Source organism: Electrophorus electricus, chromosome 11, assembly GCF_013358815.1.
Source record: "Electrophorus electricus isolate fEleEle1 chromosome 11, fEleEle1.pri, whole genome shotgun sequence".
Classification (NCBI taxonomy): Eukaryota; Metazoa; Chordata; class Actinopteri; order Gymnotiformes; family Gymnotidae; genus Electrophorus; species Electrophorus electricus.
Window position 1 is genome coordinate 25,481,570 of NC_049545.1, and position 24,833 is coordinate 25,506,402.

The following is a 24,833-nucleotide window of genomic DNA, read 5'->3' on the forward strand; positions in this document are numbered from 1 at the left end:
TGGGTGGCTGAAGGGTCCAGCTTGGACGTGGTGCTTGGGGCGGCACAGAGGGTCACAGAATGGAGCTGCTCGTCTGGGCCTCCCGAATGCACCAGGTGGGTGGTCTCCACACTCTCTCTCTCTGCTTCTCTCTCACTCTCTCTCCTTCCAACACCTCAGAATGGAGAGATTAGCTCATCCAGTCTGGCCCTGGCTGACTGACGCTGCCCTGCTCAGATGTGGTGACTGGTTGCCGGGGACAGCCTTCTCTTCACGACTGTATCAGAGGATCTTCCGAGTGAACTCCACTGTCAGGACCACAGTGAGAACCGCTGCAGAGCTGCTGCTTGCCTGCAGGCACCTCACAGAAGCAGCTCTATGGCGGCTCTATGGAGGCTCTCTCTGCAATTAATAATCCTGCTGCTGATCCAGTAAACAGCAAAAAAAACCCAAAAAACCCCAAACAAACCGGCACACAACCCCCCCTTCCTTTATTCATACATAGACATGCACCCCCCTCCTTTATCCACACACACTTTAGCTTACACTTTTATCCAAAGCAACTTGCAATTGTGGCTGAACACAACTTGAGCAACTGAGGGTTAAGGGTCTTATTCAAGGACCCTACAGTGTCACTCTGGCAGGGTAGGACTTGAACTGGCAACCTTCTGATTACTAGACAAGTACCTTCACCACTGAGTTACCACTGCTTGGGCACATGTACTACCTATAGCTCTATAGTCTAAAATTAGTAATAGCAGGTCTAAAATCAGACATGTATATAAAATTTAAATGATTTTCATTTGTCTTTACATTACATTAACATCTTGTAAGCTTAAATTAGACATATAATTACATTTGTATTTATATTTAAAAAAAACTGCAGAACCAATGTAAACATGAAGTTAGAATTAGAGTCTAACTTGTTATTAGAGAGAGAGAGAGAGAGAGAGAGAGAGAGAGAGAGAGCTTGTCCAAACTCAGAACAAGCTGAAGTTAGAATTTTGCTTTCAGCATGGTTTCACTGATTAATATAATTTGAGAGGTTTTTAAAGATGTTCTGTATGTCATATCTTTGTCTTACCTACAGTGACACCTTGTGGCTAAGTATGTCACTACATGATTTGTTCATTTGGCATTAGTTGCAAGGAACACCTTTAACAGAGATGTTGCTGGTGACCAGTGGACATTTCCTTGTAGTTACCCCAGGGCATCTTAAAATCACACACACACACACACACACACACACACACACACACACACACACACACACACACACACACACACACACACACACACACACACACACACACACACACATAATAGGCACAGAATATATAACATCCATTACTGAATTAGCATAGACCAAGCTAAGTTTTGCCTTGTGAGTTTAAAATTGTGTAACATTTTATGTCTGGGCAAATTCCAAAACTCAGCACACTCTGTAACTGTAGTCCATACGATTTATGTACATCCCAATACCTAATGAAATCATGTCTCTTTTGAAAGTATATGTTTGAATTATGATGGCTGTTTGCTTGGGAAAAACACCCTTAATGAACAATATATGCAACATTATGAAACATTCTCTGCAGCACTGTGCAGTATCACAGACCTTCCTTCGGCTTTAAAGAACATTGTGCCAATATATGTGAGATCACAATCATTTGTAAATATGAACTGTTTATGCATGTATGTATTGATTTGTCAAAATTCTTCTGTTTATTTATTTTGAATGACTATTTATTTACTATTTATTATTTTACTTTTACTATTTTTAATAAATGAATGCCTAATATAGCACTTCAGTAGCAACCATAGTGAATTGCACCTTGCTGAGCTCTAAGGAAGGATCCAAGAGTTTAAAAATGTTTCCATTCATCTCCAAGCTAAAAGAGGAAAATGGTTGCCAACTGAGCTGAACGTGTTCAGTTTTCTCTTTGTTTTCAAGTCTATAACTGACACCCATGCTGAGCCTGTTATATATGCAGTGGATCGACAAAACTGAGGTAATGTCTTGTACTTAGTACAACAATTAGTTAAATTAGCCTCTTTTTGTATTTCATGTAATTGCTGTTCATAATATGAAAATACTATGATCCTACTAATTACTTTAAATTTAAAAAGTAATTGCTTTAAAGAACAAACATACTGTTGGTATAAAAGTATGTAACTTCCTTTTTAAGACCATTTGAGCAACACTTTAGTACATCCTGTGGAGGATGCCTTGTGGTTTATCACTTTACTGGACGTCCCTGTTCACACACTTGCAAACAGGAGAGAACATGGCTGCAACCATTCGTGTCCTTACAGTTCTGGGTGTGTATTACATTAATGATATTATATAATAGAAATATAATACATTCCTTATTGAGGGCATAGCAGGTAAATAACCTATGATAGGATATGTTATTGATATGCTGTAATGATTGGGAAATTAGATAATAAAATGTTGTTAGTAATATTACTGATCATGTGTAACTTTTTATATAGACTTGAATAGGTTATCAGTATCTGTTTTTCCCCATGTGACTTTGATGGGTGACCAGTGTGTTTTATGCCATCCAGGAGCTTTGATGATCCTATGTTCAGCTGATGAAGTTACAACCAATGTCACTGTAGCACTGACTAGTGTACGTGCTGATTCTTCCTCTGTGATGAACAATATGGATATAAACTTCATGAGCTACTCCTCTACTGTACCTGAGTCTCCAGTGGGAGGTAAAAGGCTTGGAAATGATATTATCTTTGATGGTAATGCTGAACAATTGTATGCATGTGTGTTACTGTTGGTGTTGTCTATAGTTAAACATGTTCATGGGTGTGAATATTGGACCATGCGATTACCAGTCATCTGCTGTTAATGAATGAATTTCACAGCTCTGCATTAAAGGCTTCAGGTATATGAGACATTTGGGTACAGGAAGAAAAGATAATGATAATATATATTTTCGCTGGTCTCTAAAATAATTTTTCAGCAAACATGTCTTCCACTATTGATCCACATCTCTCAGTCACAATCAAGATAAGAAAACGTACATTAGTACTGTTACACACCAGTGTAACACACTACTTGTTCTATGAGTACTGTTCCATATTACTTTATTACCAAAACACAGGGTCTGTGGAAAAATATAACAACAACAACAACAATAATAAAAATCACAGATAATAAAGGGTGTGTGCCCAGGAATTACAATGTTACCAAATCAATAATTTATAGAAGTACCATACTTGGCCTGCAGTAGACTAGGCTGTGTCAAAATGAATATTCACAATTTAACCTGCCAAATCAATCTGGTCTAGTTTCCTCCACACTAGAAAATGAGACATTCATCTCTGTCATCACAGCAGTTTCAAAGCTCAGGTCCACGCTGAGCAGCACCACTCACAGCACAACTCAGTCTGCTGGTAAGATTTAATGAAAAGCCCATCACATGTTTAAAGTGTGCACTTCTGTTGCTATAGTGGCAATTGATGGACCTCATTTGATCTGTATGTCAGCTTTAATGTGAGTTATACTGTATTTTAGTGGGTGTGGTCCAGAAGTTTGTGACAGTTTGTTTCAGGAGTGAAACTGGTACCTAGGTTATACTCTTCCCAAGAATCACTGCTGTACTTGTTTTAAGGATTCTGGGATTACAGCTTCAGATATCTGAAGCTTCATGGAATATTCACATTTTCACCTGCCAAGTCTGTTTGGTCTAATTTGATGTGTTTCTATAACAGAATGAAAATAATGTAAATCTGTTTGGTCTAGTTTGGTATTGAGTGTGTATATATAACAGATTACAGATTATGTAAATCTGGTCTAGTTTGGCATTGGATCTTTTTATATAACATATTACAGATTATGTAAATCCATTTAGTCTAGTTTGGTATTGGGTGTGTTTACATAACAGATTATGTAAATCCATTTGGTCTAGTTTCCTCCAGACTAGAAAATGAGATGTTCTTTACTGTCATTACAGCAGTTTCAAAGCACAGGTCCACACTGAGCAGCACCACTCACAGCACAACTCAGTCTGCTGGTAAGATTTAATGAACAGCTTTGGTTATGTAGTGCATACTGCTGTACTCTCCCATCACATGTTTAAAGTGTGCACTTCTGTTGCTATAGTGGCAATTGATGGACCTCATATGATCTGTATGTCAGCTTTAATGTGTGAGTTATACTGTATTTTAGTGGGTGTGGTCAAAAGTTTGTGACAGTTTGTTTCAGGAGTGAAACTGGTACCTAGGTTATACCCTTCCCAGGAATCATTGCTGTACTTTGCTGTTTTAAGTATTGCATCTTTTACGGTATTAAAGTTTAAGGTATTGCAGCTTCAGAAATCTGAAGCTTCATTGGTGATATGATAAGCCTTTTTACCTGCAGCACAAATCTCCATGTTATTACAAAGACCACAGTATGTGAAACAAAAACTTTCTTTCTTTCTTTCTTTCTTTCTTTCTTTCTTTCTTTCTTTCTTTCTTTCTTTCTTTCTTTCTTTCTTTCTTTCTTTTCCTGTATTTACCCCAGAGCTAACTCTAAAGGGTCCACTTCTGTCTTATAAATTGTAGCATTAATGTCTACTGAATCTTTACAAATGTTATTTTGCTTACTGGAATATTTGTGCATCTGCTTGCATTAATCTTATGATCATAATTCTCTGTTTCATCTCAAGACTTTACTTGTAACTTGTGTCTTTTTCTCACTTCAAACAGAGATACATGAGAGTTACAAATTAAGTAAGTCTTTTTCAATGTACAAAGTAATTATTTAAAAAATTAATAAACTAAACCAGTGTAGGAAAAAACCTTTGACCATGAGCTGAAATCAAACTGTGTATTTATTTTCTCTTGTGGATTCTGCCCTCAGCATATATCATTATCTTTGTCCTTCTCATGATGTGTCTTGCTGCAGCCATAACCTGCTACACTGTTCAAAGAAACCAAAGGGTGAGAAAGTACTAGAACCTGGAACTCCTTATTTCATCATTTGAAATGGTCATATATACCTTTGCACTATGAACTGAGTGTAATTATTGACCATCCCTGATGCATGGCCTACCTGCCCTGACTCGATATGTTATGAGCCCGCAATTCCCACCTAACATAACCCAGATTATGTGTGTTCTGTGCTATCTCACTGGAAAACATATCTTTATGTTAATGTTCTTCTCTTTCAGAGGTTCTCTCTAGATTTACAGGGCAAAAACACAGACGCACAGATTCCGCTCAGCGATGTGGAGCCGGAAGTGTTTGAATCCCATCCTCCCAAAGGTGCTTCTGGACACTCCCTCACACTTTAAACACACTTTAAATCTCTGTTTCTGGCCCTTATGCATTCTTCTTTATACTGATCCAAACAGTTTTTCCTTTATACTGTGACCTTTGCCCTGCTTAGGGATCTGACTTGAGCTGCTTTGAGTGAATAATGTTAAAATTGTAAGTGCTATGTAAATAAACAATCGAGTTTATACAAATTCTTGTGGTACCTATAATGTTGTAAATTTGTGTCTATTTTATATGTCCTCAGACATGCAAACTTTCGCCGCTGTTGAAGCCTCTTCAACAGGGGGCTTGGAGATGCCAGGTGGAGAAAAAGGTGGGACACACCCTACCTGATGTTAGGAACACCGCAGATCCCAGGAACTAGTAATACAAGAGCCAGATCCTAAAAACTAAAACCAGTCTAGAAGTTGAGGAGAACAGCATCAGGGCAGGTAGAATATGATCTAAGATATACAGAATCCAGAACAGTGCAAGTTTTTATATCCCATTAATTCTCAGGTTCAGGATCTCAGAATGGTGTTAAATGATGAACAATTTGTGTCCTGCCAGGTTTTTGCAACACATTAGTTCCTGTTAATGATGCATTAGTGTACTTCCTCTTCAAGAAAACAGAAATTGCTTTTACACAGTGTTACTTCTTCTCTTTTAACTATATTTCTTCATTTTAAAAGGAGAAAATTTCTATTTATGCATGGCAAATTTGATTAGGTGCATGTCTACATCAGTATCAGGCTTTACTTTAACATTACCTTTAGATTTGCAGAACAGTTTTTTTCCTTACTCTATCTTTACCAATATTAATATGTATTCTTCATTAATATGTATTAAAAGACAAAAAGGTATAACAGTGATGAGAGCGATAAGTGGGTATTGATTGATCAGGTGATTGTACATGATTTCACAGCCAATCAAGAGCAGATAACAATAATCAATAATGGTTAATCAGCAGATAAATGAACCCTGCAGCATTATCTAAGACCTTTATAGTGATGTTGGCTTTGTTTCCAGTGGTTCTCAACCCTGTTCCTTCAGAGTTTACCTTCTGCAAAGAACTCATGCCTCAGTAATTCAAATATGGTCAAATTAACTGAAACTTGCAGCTGAATATATATTATCTCATTAGGGTTAGGTTTAGGTAATAGATTAGGTGGGATTAGGACACATAAAGGTTTTTAAACATTAATGGTACACAATAAAGACATCACTGAGAGAGCACAATCATTACAGGAGCAAAAAATGCTGTGGTTGCAATATTTGAGATGTCCACTAGGTGGAAATCGCAGACAAAAACAACATGCTAGGGCATTTGTAAATTGCTTCGGTCTGAGTAAAGATTGCAAAAGTTTTAATGCATTATGAAAGCTATATCTTTACTCATAGTCAGTGACTTAGGGGTGACTTAGGGAGTGCAGTTCTCACATTTTGTATGACACTCCATATCCAAAAGGCTTATAAAAAGTATGTGATCGGTTTATACATGTTGATTATATATAAAACATCACTTTTTTACATGATTATGTGCTCTTTTATATACAACATTTTTCAGGTAATCCCCCTTACACATACTTATAACTTTGCATTTGACATATACAAGTCTTATATAAATATGTGCTTCATATGAGAAATATGTGTATTCGTATGTTAAGAAATTGTACAGTAAAACTTTTCTAGTTGTATATTAAAAGGTATATGCTAGCTCTATAACATATATTTATTTGTATGAAGTTTTGTATTTGGCATATGTGATTTGTTTAGAAACATTTTCCTGTGCATGGATTAACCCTAGTCTTGAACCATATTGCAACACCAGTGGTGAATCACAATTGAAATTTCTTTTTAGTTTAAGATTAGAATTAATCCGTTTAAAAAACTAGCACAGAGGGTTCTAGACATTTTGCATATGAGAGTAGAAGACAGTAAGTCAGTGTCTTAATACATCTTCCTTCCTCCTAGTTTTGCTGACATGACATAGTATACCATTTCCTAACACTCTGAAACACTCCCTACCACTCTGAAACACTCTCTACCACTCTGAAACACTCCCTACCACTCTAAAACACTCTGAAACCCTTCCTAACACTCTGAAACACTGAAACACTCCCTACCACTCTGAAACACTCTGAAACCCTTCCTAACACTCTGAAACACTGAAACACTCCCTACCACTCTGAAACACTCCCTACCACTCTGAAACACTGAAACACTCCCTACCACTCTGAAACACTCTCTACCACTCTGAAACACTCTGAAACCCTTCCTAACACTCTGAAACACTCCCTAACACTCTAAAACACTGAAACACTCCCTACCACTCTGAAACACTCTCTACCAATCTAAAACATTCTCTAACAAACTGAAACACTCCCTAACATTCTGAATTCACTTCATCCTTCACATGATCTTTCACAAATTCTGTTCACAATACCATGAGGTTTAGTCAGTGAAACCACTTCACAGGCCCAGTATTCTGTAACATATGAATCATTCATTATTTCCACCATAAAGAACAGATAGAACAGAAAACTCTTCAGTTCACCTTGTGTGTTTATGATAGTTCAAATTCCACTAGATTTTTGGTTAGATGATCTTAGAGAGCTTGTATTGGTAGATTGTGTTAACAGTTATTTTATATGTTGAAACCAAAATATCAGTGTGACGTTCGGAGGAAAAGCAGGATGTGGGGACGAGCCGTGTCTGACACAATGAAACGTTTTATAATATATATTGACAAAGACGTGGTTAGCAAGCTAACCTGGTTCAAACAACAACAAAACTAGTATGTAGACAAAGGACTTATATACATACACACTAACGACACACAACAAGGAGCAGGTGTGAAACACAAGGAGGGCGTGGTCATGCAAACAAACACACATGTGCACACATACGCACAGACAGGGAGATGTTTGGGGAGAGGGGCCGTAACGTGACAATCAGGAAGGTGTATTGGATAGAGCAGACACACCCAATGGACATACAAGTCATAAAGAACTAATTTCAGTATAAATGGGAACTTGTTAAATTAGTCAAAACACTCTCTGTGAAGGTTAAACAGCTCATTGACCTGCCATTTTGAAGACTAACATTTTGTTTGTTTTAAAAAGATGATGATATTGATATCTGTTATCAGGAAATGACAATTGACAAATTACTTCTATTAAGGAACTTAAGAAAGGAAGCTCCATTCAGTCATCACAGAGACTCACTGCTGATACAATAACCTTTCAGGAATTATATCATGTTTTGGTTAATTGGGTATGTCCATAATACAAAACAATGGTATACCTTTGTTATATCATATATTTAGCTATTTAGCTATCACATTTTAAATTGGAAAAAATTAATTTCATTTTTATTGCAAGAATTTGTGATGATTCTCCCCTTTACTGCTCTCTCCTTATTCCATATTCCATGGTTCCCATGGTAACATCTGCAGGACTTTCTCAAGAGGTCAGCACTATGGCAAATTATTAGTTATACTGCATCTAATGACAGTTGTTGTGATTCTTTGGTCCCAGCTGTGTAGATTAGCGTGTGAACTTTGGCATCCAGGAAGTAGTCAGTGGAAAGGTGATGATAAAAGAGAGAAAGACATGCAGTATCCTTGGCCCATGTTAGAGTAACAGTGAAGAGATTAGAATGAATCATGGCTCAGACATTGCAGCCTGTCACAGAGTAATAGCAGGGTGTTTTTTCCATGGGGCCCAACTGCCTCTCATTTTAACTCCTGACCAGACACTTGCTCCATTAAAACACCTGACTCACTTTAAGCTTAAATGGTGGTTTTTATAATGGAAGTGAGTAAGAGGTGATAAAATTGGCATGAGCTAAATAGTGCCATGTAGTGGAATGGCCACAGCCATAAAGGTTTTGATACGTGTCTTCGAGCCGTATCTGTGAGCCGTTACTTTCCAGTTACACGATACTGCTGTACCCCTTGGGGAGCTGAATGGTTACATTTTTCATGGTGACAATTTTGCATCAAACATAATTCAAACTTTTTATTATAGCTATTAATGATGATAATGATTGTATCTAATGAAATAAGATTCCAAAATGCAAAATGTCTCACATTCATGAGACAAATAGAGAGAGGGAGAAAGCGTGAAAATAATTATCATTGTAAAATACTTATCATTGTAAAATACTTATCATTGTAAGGCAACTACAAAAAACTACAAACAACCAATGTTATAATTACTTAAGTGAATCCTAGTTAGGGGTCCAGGCACCATGAGTGCAGAAACACCATTGTGCTTGTTAGAATTTTTCTTATTAATCTCCTCACTGAAATAAATCATCCAGACCAGACCAAAAGCCTTCAGCACACATCTGAAAGGCTTTTAACTGGCCAATCTACATGAAACTCCAATGGTGTGTTCAGGCACACACAGTGTAAGACATGTTCAAGTTACATAGGAACTGGCCACTGGGGGGTGCTATTCATATACTCAAATATGTATACTGGTCTATGTCATTCTATTTCAAACATATACACAAGATCTTGGGATCAGATTGCGCATGTCTGTAAGATAAAACAATGAATATCTTAGATTTTTGTACAGTTTGCCATTATTTAAAAACAGCACTTCTTGAACTACTCCCTGGTGTTTCACTGAATTGCCAAAAAATTTGTATCAATGTAATGTTTTGGGTCTCAAAGTAAATAAATAGCTAAAAATGCCAAACTTTTAGTACAGTGTGGATGCTACACATCAGTCACTCATTGTGGGTGGAGCTCCTCTGAACTGATTAAAACTCTAGTAAGGGTAATCTGATTGTGACCAAATTTGGCATGTGGTAATGACATTATACTCTGTGGAGGACTCTTATGTGTGCTGCTATATTGGCCTCTGGGGGCACTACTATAGTTATTGAGGTGAAAATGAGGCAAAATTAAAATATCTCTTGTTTTGTTTAAAATATATTAAGAAAAATGATGTAACAATGCAAAACTCTTGAGCACAAAACAAGTGTCTCATTACATACATGTTTCTAAATTGCACATGCAATCAGTCATGCTGATTAATTACTATTTTCACCAAACCAGAACAAGCTGACAATGCTTAGTTTACTCTCCAATAAACCTCCAGTGCTTGATTTGATGAACAGTTACTGGAATTTTTGTTATATTACCATAAGTCTTGCCATTACTTGCCAGTGATTGCTGCTTGCAGCTATATTTGTATTTGTAATTACTGTAGATATTTTTTCATTTCACTCTCTGTTCATGTGTCATAAAATGCACCATTATTATTATTATTGTTGTTGTTGTTGTTGTTGTTGTTGTTATTGTTGTTGTAATACGATGGGTAACAGGGTGTTCATGTTTAAGGTTGGTAACAGGGTGTTCATGTTTAAAGTGCCTTTAGCTTGTTTTTGCCAGTTTCTGTATACATCTGCCATTAACCCCTCAGCACAGTTGATAAATATGGTGCTAATATTAGACATCAGAGAGTTAAATGTACAGGAGCAAGACAAAATCTCCACTTAGAAAGGGTCACTTAAAAGTATTACCTTCCCCACAGGCCTGAGTGAAGCATGCCAGCAAGTTAAGGACAGCCCAGCAGAGGTCTCAGACACTGGTGCACGTCTTACGGGAGAGGGTGAGCTGACCATCGTAGACCTGAATGATAAGGATACCACCATCTCCACCAAGACCTCCATGGAGTCTCTGGATGAGCCACTTAATGACAACAACAGCAACAACAAGGCCCAGGCAAGAGGTGTGTGCCGCAAATGGAACTGTTTATCACTGTGAATCTCAAATGTCATGTTTTCAGTTTTTTACTAGCCTGTACTTAGTAATTGTTTTAGTCTTATAGTTCAGTTATCATGGATATTGATGATCATTGTATGTGTTTATAAAACATTGCTTTGATAAACATTGGATGTATAAGAGCTTTCACTCTCTGATCTGACATGTTAGTAGTGAGTGAATTATCATAAATGTACTGATCTCCTGCTGGTCTCTCGCTGGTCTCTCATTTAGACTTTGGTCTTGCAGTGCATGATGCTAGTGGGAGCTTCACTGACGTCTGTCTTAATGACCTGCCTTAAGAAGGTTGGTACCAACTTCAGTGGTCTTAAACAACAGTGAGTTCTGTCCTTATAACAAGCACACTTCCATGTGCACACATGCACACATTGGTAGATCAAGTCTGTGGTTCACTTGTATCTGTAGTAGGTACTATCTTGTTGGGTCTCCACTATAAATACAGCCTCATAAAACCTCCTTTGAAGATATTTTGGAACATGTGGTTCATTGCATTCAGTTGTGGAGCATTCTGAACAAGCCTTTTATTTAAAGTGTTCACCAAAGCCTTCTTTGTTTTGGAAGCTGACTAGAGGAGAGTATATAAGGAGACTATAGGAAAGTATATAAACAGACTAAAGGAGAGTATATAAGGACACTAAAGGAGAGTATATAAGGACAATAAAGGAGAGTATGTAAAGAGACTACAGGAGAGTATACAAGGAGACTATAGGAGAGTGTATAAACAGACTATAGGAAAGTATATTAAAAGACTATAGGAGAGTGTAAAGAGACTATAGGAGAGTGTGTAAAGAGGCTATAGGAGAGTATATAAAAAGACTATTGGAGAGCATGTAAAGAGACTATAGGAGAGTATATAAGGAGACTATAGGAGAGTATATAAAGATACTGTAGGAGTATATAAAGAGACTATAAGATAGTGTGTAAAGAGGCTATAGGAGAGTATAATGGGAGACTATAGGAGAGTATAGAGAGACTATAGGAGATTATATAAATAGACTAAGAGAGTATATAAGGAGACTATAGGCGAGTATATAAAGAGACTATAGGAGAGTATATAAAGAGATTATAAGAGAGTATATAAGGAGACTATAGGAGAATATGTAAAGTATCAGGTCCTTTACAATCGATGGCCTAACAAGCAAGTTCTTCCCTGTAACTGTTTACAATAAAGACAAATAATTTAGACTATAAATTCACTCATTGAAATTAATTTGCTTAACTAATCTTAAAGAAAAGTAAAACATATTCATCATCATATGCATGTATCTCAGAAAAATCATAGAACCAGCTGGGAAAGTCACAGAACACAGAACAATACCAACATACTGATCAGACATGCCTGGTCTGGCTCTTGTGTCTTCAAACCGTTAGCTCAGTCAGTCTCTCTGTCAGGGTGCTGTAGGTGACAACATGTTAACAGCTCACCTCACTGGAGCAGGTGGAACACCCTCTTCAGTTCCCTAAAGAATTCGCATGGCTCTTCCCAGCCAATGAGAGCGCAGGATCACCAGTTTTTCATCACATACACCTTGATAATAAGTGCAGGGATGAGTGCAGAAAAAAAATCACTCAAAATACTGCTTCTTCACAGAATCTACCTGAGTTAGAGTGTGCTGTAAAACTTTACCAGTAATACATGTATTTTTCCACAATATTGCACTGAAGGTGTGGTTGCATTAAAGATTTATTATTGTTGTTGTTGTTGCTGTTGTTGTTGTTGGTTTGTTGCTTGGGCCATTAGTGAATAGGAAGCACCAGAGACAGTTTAGTAAAGTGGAAAACATCCAGCACATGAATGAATGCACCTGCCTTTAATGGCAGATAGCAGCCGTAATTGTGACCTAAACCTAACTCTAACTCTGACTTTAACTATAACCCTATCTATAACCCTAACTCTAACTCTAACCCTAACCTTAACTCTAACCCTAACTCTGACTCTAACTCTAACTCTAACCTTAACTCTAACCCTAATCCTAACCCTAATCCTAACCCAGTTTAGTCATTAATTCTAAACTGCAGAGCTCTCTTCAAAACTGGGCCTTTTACTCTGGTTTCCTAGACTGGTCACATATATGAATACAAAACCTTCAATTTAGAGAACTCTCCTTTCAAATGCATCGTCAGGCTTAGGGTTAGTGTGAAGCTTTTTATGTATGTCGGCCAGGTATCACATAAATCTAAGTCACAAAGACTAATCTTAACCAGGGTTTCAGGAATATTAGCCACCTTATCTAACAACCTCCTCAGTGAGCCCAGAGAGACATGATTGACTACCGTTTTAATTTGCAATGGTTGAAACTGAATCCAGGTAATGCTAGGAGACTCAGACCTGGTCCAGCGAGGGCTTGAGTGCTAGCCACAGTTCTGGCTTTGTAAAGGAAAAGACTCTTTACTTTTATCTGTCAGCCATGAGACAGAGAGCTCAGGCCCACAGAACAACTGGGAAGGCTGGGAAAGCCCCCACTGCCGCCATTCTCAGGGAGAATGCAGAGCTTGTAATTTTTTTACTAAGCTAAGATATGTGTGTGCTTGTGCATGTGTGTGTGTGTGTGCTTATAGGTGAACACATTTTTTGCATGCATATGCTCTAAAGTTTACGTTAGAAAACAACAGAGAAAGTCTAAAGGCACCCCTTGAAAAAAAAAATGCAAAAGGTGATTGTGTTAATAAGGAGGCAAGGGAACATATGTCACCTGGTTTGGTTTTAATGGGCCAGAGAGATTATCTCAGAGCAGTTTCCCCTGTCCGCAGTGACCAGGGATAATGACCACTGTGACATCCCTTCCACCACAATAATTAGCCCCTGCACAGCGAGAGCATTAGCTGGCTTATTATCTTCCAGTATGGGGGTATGCTTTCACATGCTTTCCAGTCAGTGTTGGATGAACAGTTTCTAGGTCTCTGGGGGGTATTAGTGGGACTCATAAATATTTCTGATATAATAACAGACAGCATTTGCAAGTCATAAACCCATTCTCCCAACGGTGATGACTAAGAGACAAAGAGACAAAGCTTGTAATTAGACAGCAGTATTTTATTTTATAGAGGAGACAACAGTTCTTTGGACTTTCAATATATGCCCAGTTTCAAAAGCAGACTGTTTATAAGTGGTTAGACAGGAACCCTGGTGTGACTTGCCAGACAGTGTTATTCCCTGAATTATTAATTTATATACAACTATATTTATGATGTACCATCCCTTGCTCTCCAAAGTGCAGTGGAATTTAATAAGACTTTGTGTTATAGTCATTTGTAATATCCTGTGGTGTCTGACATCATGTAAGACATCATAAGTGAAAATGTGTAAAATAAGCTAAAATAGCTTTCATCCCAGTGTTGGTTGTTCTGTCTTCATTATTCCCAACAAGCACTGTTTTGTCCAGTAGTTCAAACAAAGCAAACAAGTGTCAAATTCTAGTCTGAGCTACTGCTGGATTTATGAGTGTAGTCTCACACCGGCCCAGACCTGAAGGGATGATCCTGTGGGCTCTGATGTGGTGTTAATAACTGTGAGTGTGCAGGAGGAGGCAAAGGGGTGAGGTGGAAAAGCAGGAGAGTGTTTGAGTATGTTTGCTCTTCCTGGATGAGTTTTGATACGGTTAGGGGGCTTAACTACATCACCTGGCCACTTCTAGTTCTGACTGAGCTACCGCTTTAACCACCCCAAGCTGGGGAAGATGGTATGTAGGGGGTAGGGAGGTATAGAGTAAAGACTTCCCAGTAGAGCCAGACCACACAAGCTTTATAACAACGAACTGCTCTGATGTCAAATGAAAGGCCTGGAATGAGTGAGCATTTAAAGACCATTGTCTAAGTGAGCATTGAACTTGTCTAAGTTTTTTCTTAAGGATAATGAGGAATAAAAGGAAAGAAATGCTCCAAAATGACATAAAATTTAGTTCTTTAAACATATTGTAGAAATAAGAAAAACTGTTTGCAGTAACGTAAATTAAAAATGGCTAAACATTAACTGCTATAATCCTCTACTGCTCATTTTACATGAAACTCTCACTCTCTGCACCTTTGAGACACTGCATTAGGCCCTCTCAGTTAGCATGCTGACTAACCCTAACCCTAACCCTAACTCAGTTAGTATGCTGACTAACCCTAACCCTAGCTCAGTTAGCATGCTGGCTAACCCTAACCCTAACCCTAACTCAGTTAGCATGCTGGCTAACCCTAACCCTAACTCAGTTAGCATGCTGACTAACCCTAACCCTAACCCTAACTCAGTTAGCATGTTGGCTAACCCTAACCCTAACTCAGTTAGTATGCTCACTAACCCTAACCCTAACTCTAACCTTAGTTATTTTGCTGACTGCTGTTTCATGATCCTCAATTAGAGCCTCATTTATAAGCATGGTTGTTTGCACATTTGTTGAACAGTCTAAAATAGGTTTCAAAAGAGCTTCATAAGCACCAGTATTATGCTGTGTTCATGAGCACCAGTGTTAAAATGTGTTCATGATCACCAGTGTTATGCTGTGTTCATGAGCATCAGTGTTAAACTGTGTTCCTTCACACTTTCAAGTTTTTGGCAGCTTCAAGTTGAATTAGCTTTTGGAACCAGACTACAAGCTAGTGTACCATTATAGTATAATATTATTTACCACAGCTAAGATACTAATACATATGTGTCCATGGTAACCTAAACCAGGTGTTGTTTTGGTAAGACTGGTGCAGCCTTTTGTGTAGGATTTGGTTTTAGCTCTGTGTTTGATGGCAAAGCAAACTACACTGTGTGATATGCCACAGCATTCTGATATTTTTTTTACAAGTTATTTTTAGAAGAATTGCAACCATGATTGAAGTCTCATTCCCTGTGGGGTCCTGTTTACACAAATAAAAATAAATACCAAAATATACAACAAAAGCTTAAAAAGTTTAATAAAGTCAAAATGTTTGTGGTATATTTCTCATTAAGGTCTTGCATACTGTTTTTTCATAGACAGCAATCGAGTTGTACCTAATTCCAAAGGCAGGAGTTAAAATCAAGAATACATATTAAAACCAAGAATGCATACTGAGAACTCTACTGAAAGTTGTCAGCCATCTTAAAATCGGGATTCTGGACAAAAAAAACAGTAAATTACATACCTAATTGATGCTATACTTTTATTTATTTTTAAAATATAATTTATAATGATTATATTTTGTATGAAGAAAAAAAAACAATGCTTATGGAACACAGTTTATTATGGAATCCAGCTTATTAGCAGTTCTGAATTCTGCAGCCCCAGAACACTGCAGGACCTAGGGGAATTTTCTCATAGCCCCATGCCACAATGCTGGTCTTTCCTTCAGAACAGGCAGATGTGCAGTTTGGGAAAAAAACAAAACAATACTTCTATACCTATTAAGAAGACTGGTAAATCTTTCTTACAGGTAGTCTGTTCAGAGAAACACATACCCCACAATACCTCATAATAACAAAGTTGAGATATTAAACACTTAATCCAAAATCATGACATCTCAGATACCACTTCACTCTTTCTCACCTTCAGTGTGAGTTCATTTGTTAAATCAGGAAGTGTTGATTTAGTGTTGGGTGTGTGTGTTGTCTTGGATCCCTTTGATGTAGACCATCAAGGTCTGGGAACAGGCAGACCATGTCTGAGTCTGAGCATCTTGCCACATGTACAAACGAATACCACCCATGCAACATCACACATGCGTGTTCTCTCGATCTCTCTCACACACACACACACACACACACACACACACACACACACACACACACACACACACACACACACACACACACACACACACACACACATACATGCAGAGATGCACACAGTGAGTCATTATAGCAGAAAAGAATATGAGGACAAAAATGATCTATTCACTTTTGAATAATTCTTATGTGGAGTTATTACTGATTGGTTGATGTTTTCAGTCGTTATTTCTTTTCAAGCAGTTTTCTCTGACTGCATGTTCATCTATACTTTCTCCCTCCCAGCTGTTCTTTTTCCTGAGCTTTTTTTAGCTGCCCTGAGCTAGGACTCTTTTAGAAGGACTAAATCCGTAAGGATTCGAGGGGTGTTTTTACTACTGGGTGGCTTAGAAGAGGTGACAAGTAGTACATAACCATGAATGCAGGGTGTTTGAACTTCCTGTATGTGTGCCAAAGCCCTCCAGGTCCTGCCTTACCCTTTTCTTTGATTCCTTTTTCGATGCATTTTATTTTTAGGTAACCTCTACACGTTTGTGTGTATGGCAGTTGGTAATGTGGCTCCCCTTAGTGACAGTATACACTAGAGCAAACTGGTGGAAAAGAAAGGTTAATGACTGAACTAAACTTCACAAAATTAGGAACTTTCACAAAATTAGGAAATTCGGCAAACCTTTCTATAAATTGTTTAATTAGTAAGTAGTGAAGCATTGTAAAGTGGACGAATCTTGTCTACATTAGTGAGATGTATGTGATGCAGCGTATCCTGTAATGATAGACAATAAAGTTTAAGATTAGGTTTAAAATTTTGAATCTGAATCTGAATCTTCTAATTATTCATAAGATCCATAAAACATAATTTGTAGCTATCCAGATGTGTACCCAGCTATGTGAACCCAGATCTCTAGACATAGTGCCATGTGTGAGCACAACTGAGTGCTTTGTGGGAGCGAGCCGTAGGCTGCTCTGACAGGCCTGTGTTTGGTTACGAGTGCCCTCGGGGAGATAAGCAGAGAGACCTTTACTAATGGGGTCAGCATGACCAGGCCTGCATCTCTTCTGATTACCCACAAAGATTCCCCATCCTGCTTGTGAGTCAACTTCACAATGATACATTTGATCGCTGTCTGAAAGAATCACTTGTGAACACCTGGTTTGTTAAAGAGGCAGTTGGGACAGGTTTTAGGACCGACATTAAAACACCTTCTAGCAGTTTCTTTATCTTAGAAAGTTAGAGCTTTACACAGTTAATTTTTTCTCTCAACTCCTTGGATACTGTGAAACCCTTCATTAGCTGATTAAGGCCTGTTATCAGGACGGAAACACTAAACAGTGTAATGATGAAATTGATATAAATACCCTGATATACCAAACACCCTATATAGCACCATATATAGCATTATTTTTGCATTGTTTTGCATTTGTGTTTAAGTTTGTAAATTTGTTTTTCCAGCAGCACACAAAAATATAAGAAGCAAGGGTGTTAACCCTGACCCTAACCTTAACCCAAGGGTGTTAACCTAACCTAACACAAACCCTAACCCCAGGTTTTTGAAAATGGTGAAGAGTGACTGTAGCATCCACCTGTTTGACATAGGTGGTTGTGAGCTTCTGGCTGACAACATTTTTCAAATGTCAGCAAATACAGAATATAGAGAATGTAAAGAACATAAACACACACACACAGAAACTTTGGGTTATTTATTAGTAATTGATGGACAATAGTCAATAGACAATAGACAATAGTCCATCAAAAATGAACATTAGTTTGTCAACTTACATATTTTACAAATTTCACACATTTCATCAGCCTACCACTGCTATTAAAGCTCTTTATTTATTGTAGATTTAGAAAATTTTGGATGTTTTATTTTATTTTATTTTATTTTCACTCCAGCTCCTCCCCAAACCTGCAGAACTGAAATAGGTTTGTTGAGCAGAGTCCACATAGTCAAGTCACGCTATTTCTACAGCACATATACTTTGTTGGCCAACGTGCTGCACAATAGCAATTCAAAACAAACTATTATAAAACTTTTAAAATTATTAAAACAAAACTAATGAAACTGCACAACAATAAAACATGGTGGTAAAGCTACAATAGGAGGACCGAACAAACAAGGACAAAACCCATTACTGAGTCTTTAAAAAGAATCCCATCCTCAAGAGAATAAGAAAGTTTTTAAATATGACTTATAAGCAACTATTGTAGGTCCTCTGACAGCAGAGGAGGTCAGCGATATAGCTTGTGGCTGAGCCATGGAAAAATTTTAAAACAAATAATAACACTTTAAATTGAACTCTATATTTTCCTGGTAAGTGACACAGTACAGCAATAATAATCTACCTTTTCAGGGCACCAGCCAGGAAACTCATGGCTGCATTTTGGACAAATTGTTAAAATGACAGACTATACCGACAGATTCCCAGATTAATGAATTATGTCAATACGAGAGTAAATAAGAGCATGGAGAACTACTCAAATCCTTAAAAGACAAAATTACTTTTATTTTTGCTATACTTCTAACTTCAAAGCTGAAAGAAGCTACTCCCAACAGCATGTATTTGCTTCACAAACTTCAAAAATAACACCAAGTTTTTTTTATATGGCTTTGTACATTATATGCAAATGGTCCAAGATTGTTAGCTAAGGCTCTGACTAAGTTGCGATTTCCAGATATAATAATGTCAATCGAATCAAAATCTATTTTTTTTTTAATATAGCACTTTTTCCAACAGATGTTGTCACAAAGCAACTTTACATATGTCCACGTCCAAGCCCGCAGTGAGCAAGCCAAGGGCAACATGTAGCGTTGCTGCTGGCCCAAATGCCGCAGGACGCGGGGAAGGACGCGCAGACTCCCTTGACGTTGTGAAACATTTAATGACATTAAACATGTACAACAAGGGTGGCACTCACACATAACACTGACAGAAAACATGACTGTACACTTAATGTTTAACATCAATATACGATTACACAAAACAACGTTACGGTTATAATACTTAGGATTGACACAGACGTATGTAGCGATAAAGTGAGTACACACGGACAGGGGTTTAAATAGACACAAGCCATTAACATTAAGCCCTGTGCACATGTGTGAATGGTTACAACACAAACACAGTACATGTGGATCCCTCTGCACGCGGCGGACTGTACCATGTGACCTAGGGGGGGGGGGGGGCAGTCTGTGACACAACAGTGGCAAGGAAAATCTCCCTAGAGCATGAAGAAGAAACCTTGAGACGAACCAAGACTCAAAGTGGGGGGTGGCGCATCCTCTGGCCGACAACGGTCACCACAATAGCAACAAATTCAAGAGAAAAATAAAAATGAAAAAATAAGCATTTAACGCCTAGTCCACCTTTCTAGAGGTACTAGTCTTGTCTCAATGGTATGCATGTCTCCAAAACCCATCCTGCAAGAGAACATCCATTAAGGGCAACGGAGAAGTAGTTGGCTAGTTGGTGGAGGTGTGGTGGGCTACAGGAGGGGACATCATGGGGTATGAGGGAGTAGCCATGGCAGCTGAGACAGGTGGAGGCTAGGGGTAGGTGTACCTCGGCAGAAAGAGAGATACTCTTATTGGCATGTCCAGGTACGAGGCTGTGTAAATTAGGGAACTATAATGTGCAATGATGTACTTTGGCAGATCTAGCTATGGCAGCACAGCTAAAAGGAGCCATAAGGATGAGATTTTCATGAGATTTTCACATATTTCAGCTGTTGCCTCAGGAGTAGATGTAACAGTCAAATGCAATGACTAATTAATTGTATTAGAAAAAAATTTAGCACTATGTGAACATTTGGTAATTATATTGGCAAAGTATTTACAGATTTTACCATACAGTTAAATCTATCATATCAGTATGTGTAGAATTGAAGCCAGCTGATTAGTGCTAGTATACTGAAGTGGGTGCAAGCTAGCAGAGAAGTTACACAGGCAGCTGAAAATCGACTCTAGGAGGTGTAACAGAGCGTGTGCAGTATACAGACAGACTAGGTTTAAAAGAAAAAGAAGGAATGGTAACATCAAATAAAAGAGGTCTGTGATCAGACAAACATGCATCTATAAGTCTCCAAAATAAGATCTAAAGTAAGTCCATGCTAATGTGCCAGGCCAGTAACAGCCACTTGTATACAACTGGACAAGGGGGCATGAATGCCGGACGGTTAGCCAGGTTTCAGTGACAACAAGAAAGTCACAAGTTATTCAATATAAAAGTCTTATTTGCCAGTGACCTAGCATTTACTAATGCAGTTTTCACTGGCACTGGATATGAGACTGTTGGAGAGCATTACTGAATAAATGAATATTCAATGGTATGTATTCCAGGTGATAGTGGTTGCTAAAATTCCCATATTTTGTGAATGCAAGAGTGTCTTCACAAAGCCTATAAGAGTTTCTCCACACAGCTTGTATGAAAACAGCATTTAAAACTTGAGTGTCTTCACACAGCCTATATGAGTGTCTTCACACAGCCTATATGAGTGTCTTCACACAGCCTATATGAGTGTCTACTCATCACATCACCATATCCTCTCAGTCATTGCTTCTAACAATAAAATGCACCACAACCTGAGCACCACGCATGACAGTTCTTGGTGATTTTTAGGTACAGTTGCTTTTTTTAGCTGCCATATGGATATAACATTTATGAGGAGACCCTTTTTTCACATTGCAAATAGTGAAGGTTTTTCAGAACATGATGACTCTTCTTACAGTCTGGTCTAACAGATATAACACATTGTTTTCTCTTTGACATAGCAGCTACTTTTCTCTTTTGACATAGCGGCCATCACACATATAGTATTCTTATGTAAGAAAAATATTTATTAATAATATTTATTAATATTTATTAATATTATTTGTTATTATTAATATTGTCAATGTCCCAATATTTATTAATATTAATAGTATCACTATATAGGTTTAGGAACTATTAGAATTTTAATATGAAATGTAAATGGTAGTTCTATACCACATTTTCAGTTTTTAAAACATGCATTTGGCACACATGATTCTTTTAAGATTTTCACAAACCTCTTGTATATGAGTGTGGATCACCTGGCCAGGTGTGGTGTGGCAGACCTTCAGTCCATCCTCTCTTACAACAGGAGTGTATGTCCTGCAGCAAGTGGCTGACAGGGCAAGCTGTGATTGGGCGGTGCTGAAAGACAAATGCCTCCACCTACCCATATCAGATACATTCCTCAGCAGAGCACTGAAAGGCAAAACCCAGAAATCACGAACACTGAGTGCTTCTCCATGAAGAGGGATCTGCAGACTGCTCAGGAAGCAGGAGTTATATATGCTGGGTTAGGGTTAGGATTATACATGGGTTAGCAGGGGTTATACACAGCCCAGGGTTATACATGCTGATCAGTGCCTGTGCTGGGGAGCATGTGGGGGAGTTCTCATCACTCTCACTCTGCTACCTGCTATGGCTAAACTGGCTAAACCATAACCCTACAGATCCTTTAGCTGGCTAAACCATAACCCTAAAGATAACCTGAGAATTCCAACTCTGAGCTAAAAGAACCACTTACAGGACTTCCGTCATTGCTCCACATGGAATTAATATACTTTGATGTGTTGTTTTGAAATCAGAGAGCTTCTTCTTGTCCTGTCAAGTCCTTCACAACATTGAAAACTGCAGTTAGATGTCTGCTACCCTGCAATAACAGCTTACTTACATTTAATAGCCACATGAATAGTTCACACATATTTTCTATATTCCATGTTGACATCAGCTAGACCGCTTTCTCATATCATAGACTAAGTATAACCTAAAATATAAATAAATAAACAAAGAAAGTTAAAAGTGTAGTTGGAGATTAAAGGCTTATTAAAGGTATCAGTTGCAGGCTGGACCTCAGCCTGGGGTTATGACAGGTTATCTGGATGTGACTCTCGGATTAGTCTCCCAGGTTTCTCCACCTTGATAAATCTCCAAAGGAATGCCTTACTTTTCAGCAGCCAATGCTGTCCTTGCCCAGGTCAAAGGGGCTCAACAGATCATTATCTAGCTCAGTTCCTTGTGCATTTCTTATCTAGCTCAGTTCCTTGTGTATTTCTGCCTAGCTTGACCATCTTATTTGCTGGGCTGTGGTTCACTTTGAACCTGTTTTGAGACAAAATATTAATTTACTCTTCAGTGACTGATTGTAACTGATTATCACTATACCTCTTTTGTGTAATTTTCCCAGATACCAATTGAGACTACTCCTGGGTCTCCTTAATAGGAATTGTTCATTGAAAATCCAACAGCAACCCGGGTCTGAGTTTCAGTGTTGGGACTTTGACTTGTGATTGGAGGATGTGCAAGGCTGTGACCTCTTCATTTTCTTCTAAGAATCACAGCAATATTTTAAAATTGATTTTCCCTTGCAAACAGATGGGTATATACAGAGGTAATAAGTTATAACAAAGGAAAATCAAAGGAAGAGGCTGTGTTCATCAACACTGGCTCACAGAGTATATGGTGCAGTGTAGTAATGACGTTGATCATTTTAAGGGTGAATGGTGAAGGACAATTTAAACATATGGCAAATAATCTCTTCCATTAGTGGATTTTTGTAGAAACATGTATTTTACCCATTGACTGAGTTTGATTATCTGAGTGTATAATTGATAGTTCCAGGTTATGTCAGAAGTGCAAGCAAGCATTAAATACATTAGACACAAGACAATGACATGCACAGTGACAAGCTCAGTGACACATTTGGTTGTTCTTTAAATATTCTGAGCTTTACTGAACTTCATTAGGAGTTTAAATGTTTATTTTAATGTTTGAGATTTACAATATGTTATTGATGAAAACATCACTTTTTGTTTTACAGAGACTAAGGAGAAATGTGCAAGCCATCTAACTGGAAAATAGGATGACAAAACACACACAAACAGAAGAAATGTGGTTTATCCAAATTGTCTTTTTATTTATGTTATAAATAGAACCTCTAATTCAAATGCAGCTTACTTAGGAGGATGATAACCCTATGAGTAACCCTCTAAAGGTGCAGAGTATTTTCTCAACTTTTGCATATTTGCTTAAATTCACTTTAAATGTTAGGAGAGAGAACAGGGTAAAATGAGCCAGTGAGTACATTGACGCACCACCTGTGTCTAGGCAACTTTACACAATTTTTGTCATATAGCCCTATAGTTTAGTTTGCATTCTCCATTTTCATCTTTCTGTGGAAGGAAGAACTACTTGGATGAAGTGGTAGGCATATTTTTTCAAATTTTGAATTTTTTTTTGTCATATCAGGCACAATCATATCTCACATCAAACATAATTTCTCACAGTTTAAAAAGTTGTTTCAGATGCGTTGAGCGACTATTATGTAAAAACATAATTGAATTAGCAGAAGTGTATCTGTGGACTCTTAGACTAAACACGTCTCCCAAAATGGTGGCTTTGGGGTAAACTAAGCTCAAGCCTTGTGGGTAAGTTGAACCAGTAAACCATCTGACCCCCTCAGGTTTACATGAAGTTAAGTCTGATATTTGGTGATTAAATTGGTGTTACATCCTTACAGTGAATAACTGACATTGTACTTCTTATTTTAGGTTTTGCATCTGAACAGTTAACATGACACATAGATAATTATAGAAAAAAGCAAATATTGGCTTGGGGATAAACTCTTCATATTTCCCTGCAACCTACGTGCATGGAACATTGAATAATTAATATAATTTTCTATGATTGATTGCTGTCATAACCAAGAAGGCCTAATATTTGCTAAAAAGCAATACACTATTATATCAAACATATAGCTGGAGGTCTACACTGAAAATGAAAAACAAATAATTTGTGCATGTTCCTCAAAAAAAAAAAGTATCATTCAATTTAGAACTGCCCTGTCTATTTCCTAATCCTAAAGACTTGGCAAACCATCATCAACTTTCAGAACTGTAGACAAATTGTTAATTTATATTTATTTCAAGAACACCAATACTATCAATTCAATGGGGGATTTAAGTTGAGCCACATGACCACTTTTTTTGGACCCTGTATTTTGTTATCTATTTGAGTTAGGTACACTGCTAAGGTTTCAATCAATGGAACACATCCTGAAGTTGTGTTGTATGCAGTAGGTTTATTTTTGTCTCATAT

At 37.8% G+C, this 24,833-nt stretch overlaps 1 protein-coding gene across 5 annotated transcripts; it reads left to right on the plus strand.

The window, feature by feature from the left end:
- The first annotated feature begins 2,247 nt into the window (after positions 1-2,247).
- Positions 2,248-24,507, plus strand: si:dkey-27h10.2. Of its 5 annotated transcripts, none has more exons than XM_027031423.2 (11): positions 2,248-2,298; positions 2,548-2,700; positions 3,286-3,390; positions 3,951-4,010; positions 4,687-4,710; positions 4,841-4,920; positions 5,151-5,244; positions 5,501-5,569; positions 10,785-10,982; positions 11,249-11,320; positions 23,557-24,507. In XM_027031423.2, exons 1-10 carry the CDS (start codon positions 2,265-2,267, stop codon positions 11,314-11,316), a joined length of 885 nt encoding a protein of 294 aa, XP_026887224.2. In that variant the 5' UTR covers positions 2,248-2,264; the 3' UTR covers positions 11,317-11,320; positions 23,557-24,507. The 5 variants fall into 5 exon arrangements, with proteins under 5 accessions (XP_026887224.2, XP_026887225.2, XP_026887227.2 ...); XM_027031424.2 differs by having other exon boundaries at positions 11,264-11,320; XM_027031426.2 differs by having other exon boundaries at positions 4,886-4,920.
- The last annotated feature ends 326 nt before the right edge of the window (positions 24,508-24,833 follow it).

Excerpts from the sequence above, each read along its gene's own strand:
- si:dkey-27h10.2 (XM_027031423.2), top strand. The coding sequence starts at position 2,265 with ATGGCTGCAACCATTCGTGTCCTTACAGTTCTGG. Across the intron at positions 2,701-3,285 it reads ACCTGAGTCTCCAGTGGGAG|TTTCCTCCACACTAGAAAAT; the intron begins GTAAAAGGCTTG and ends AATCTGGTCTAG. Across the intron at positions 4,711-4,840 it reads ACATGAGAGTTACAAATTAA|CATATATCATTATCTTTGTC; the intron begins GTAAGTCTTTTT and ends TTCTGCCCTCAG.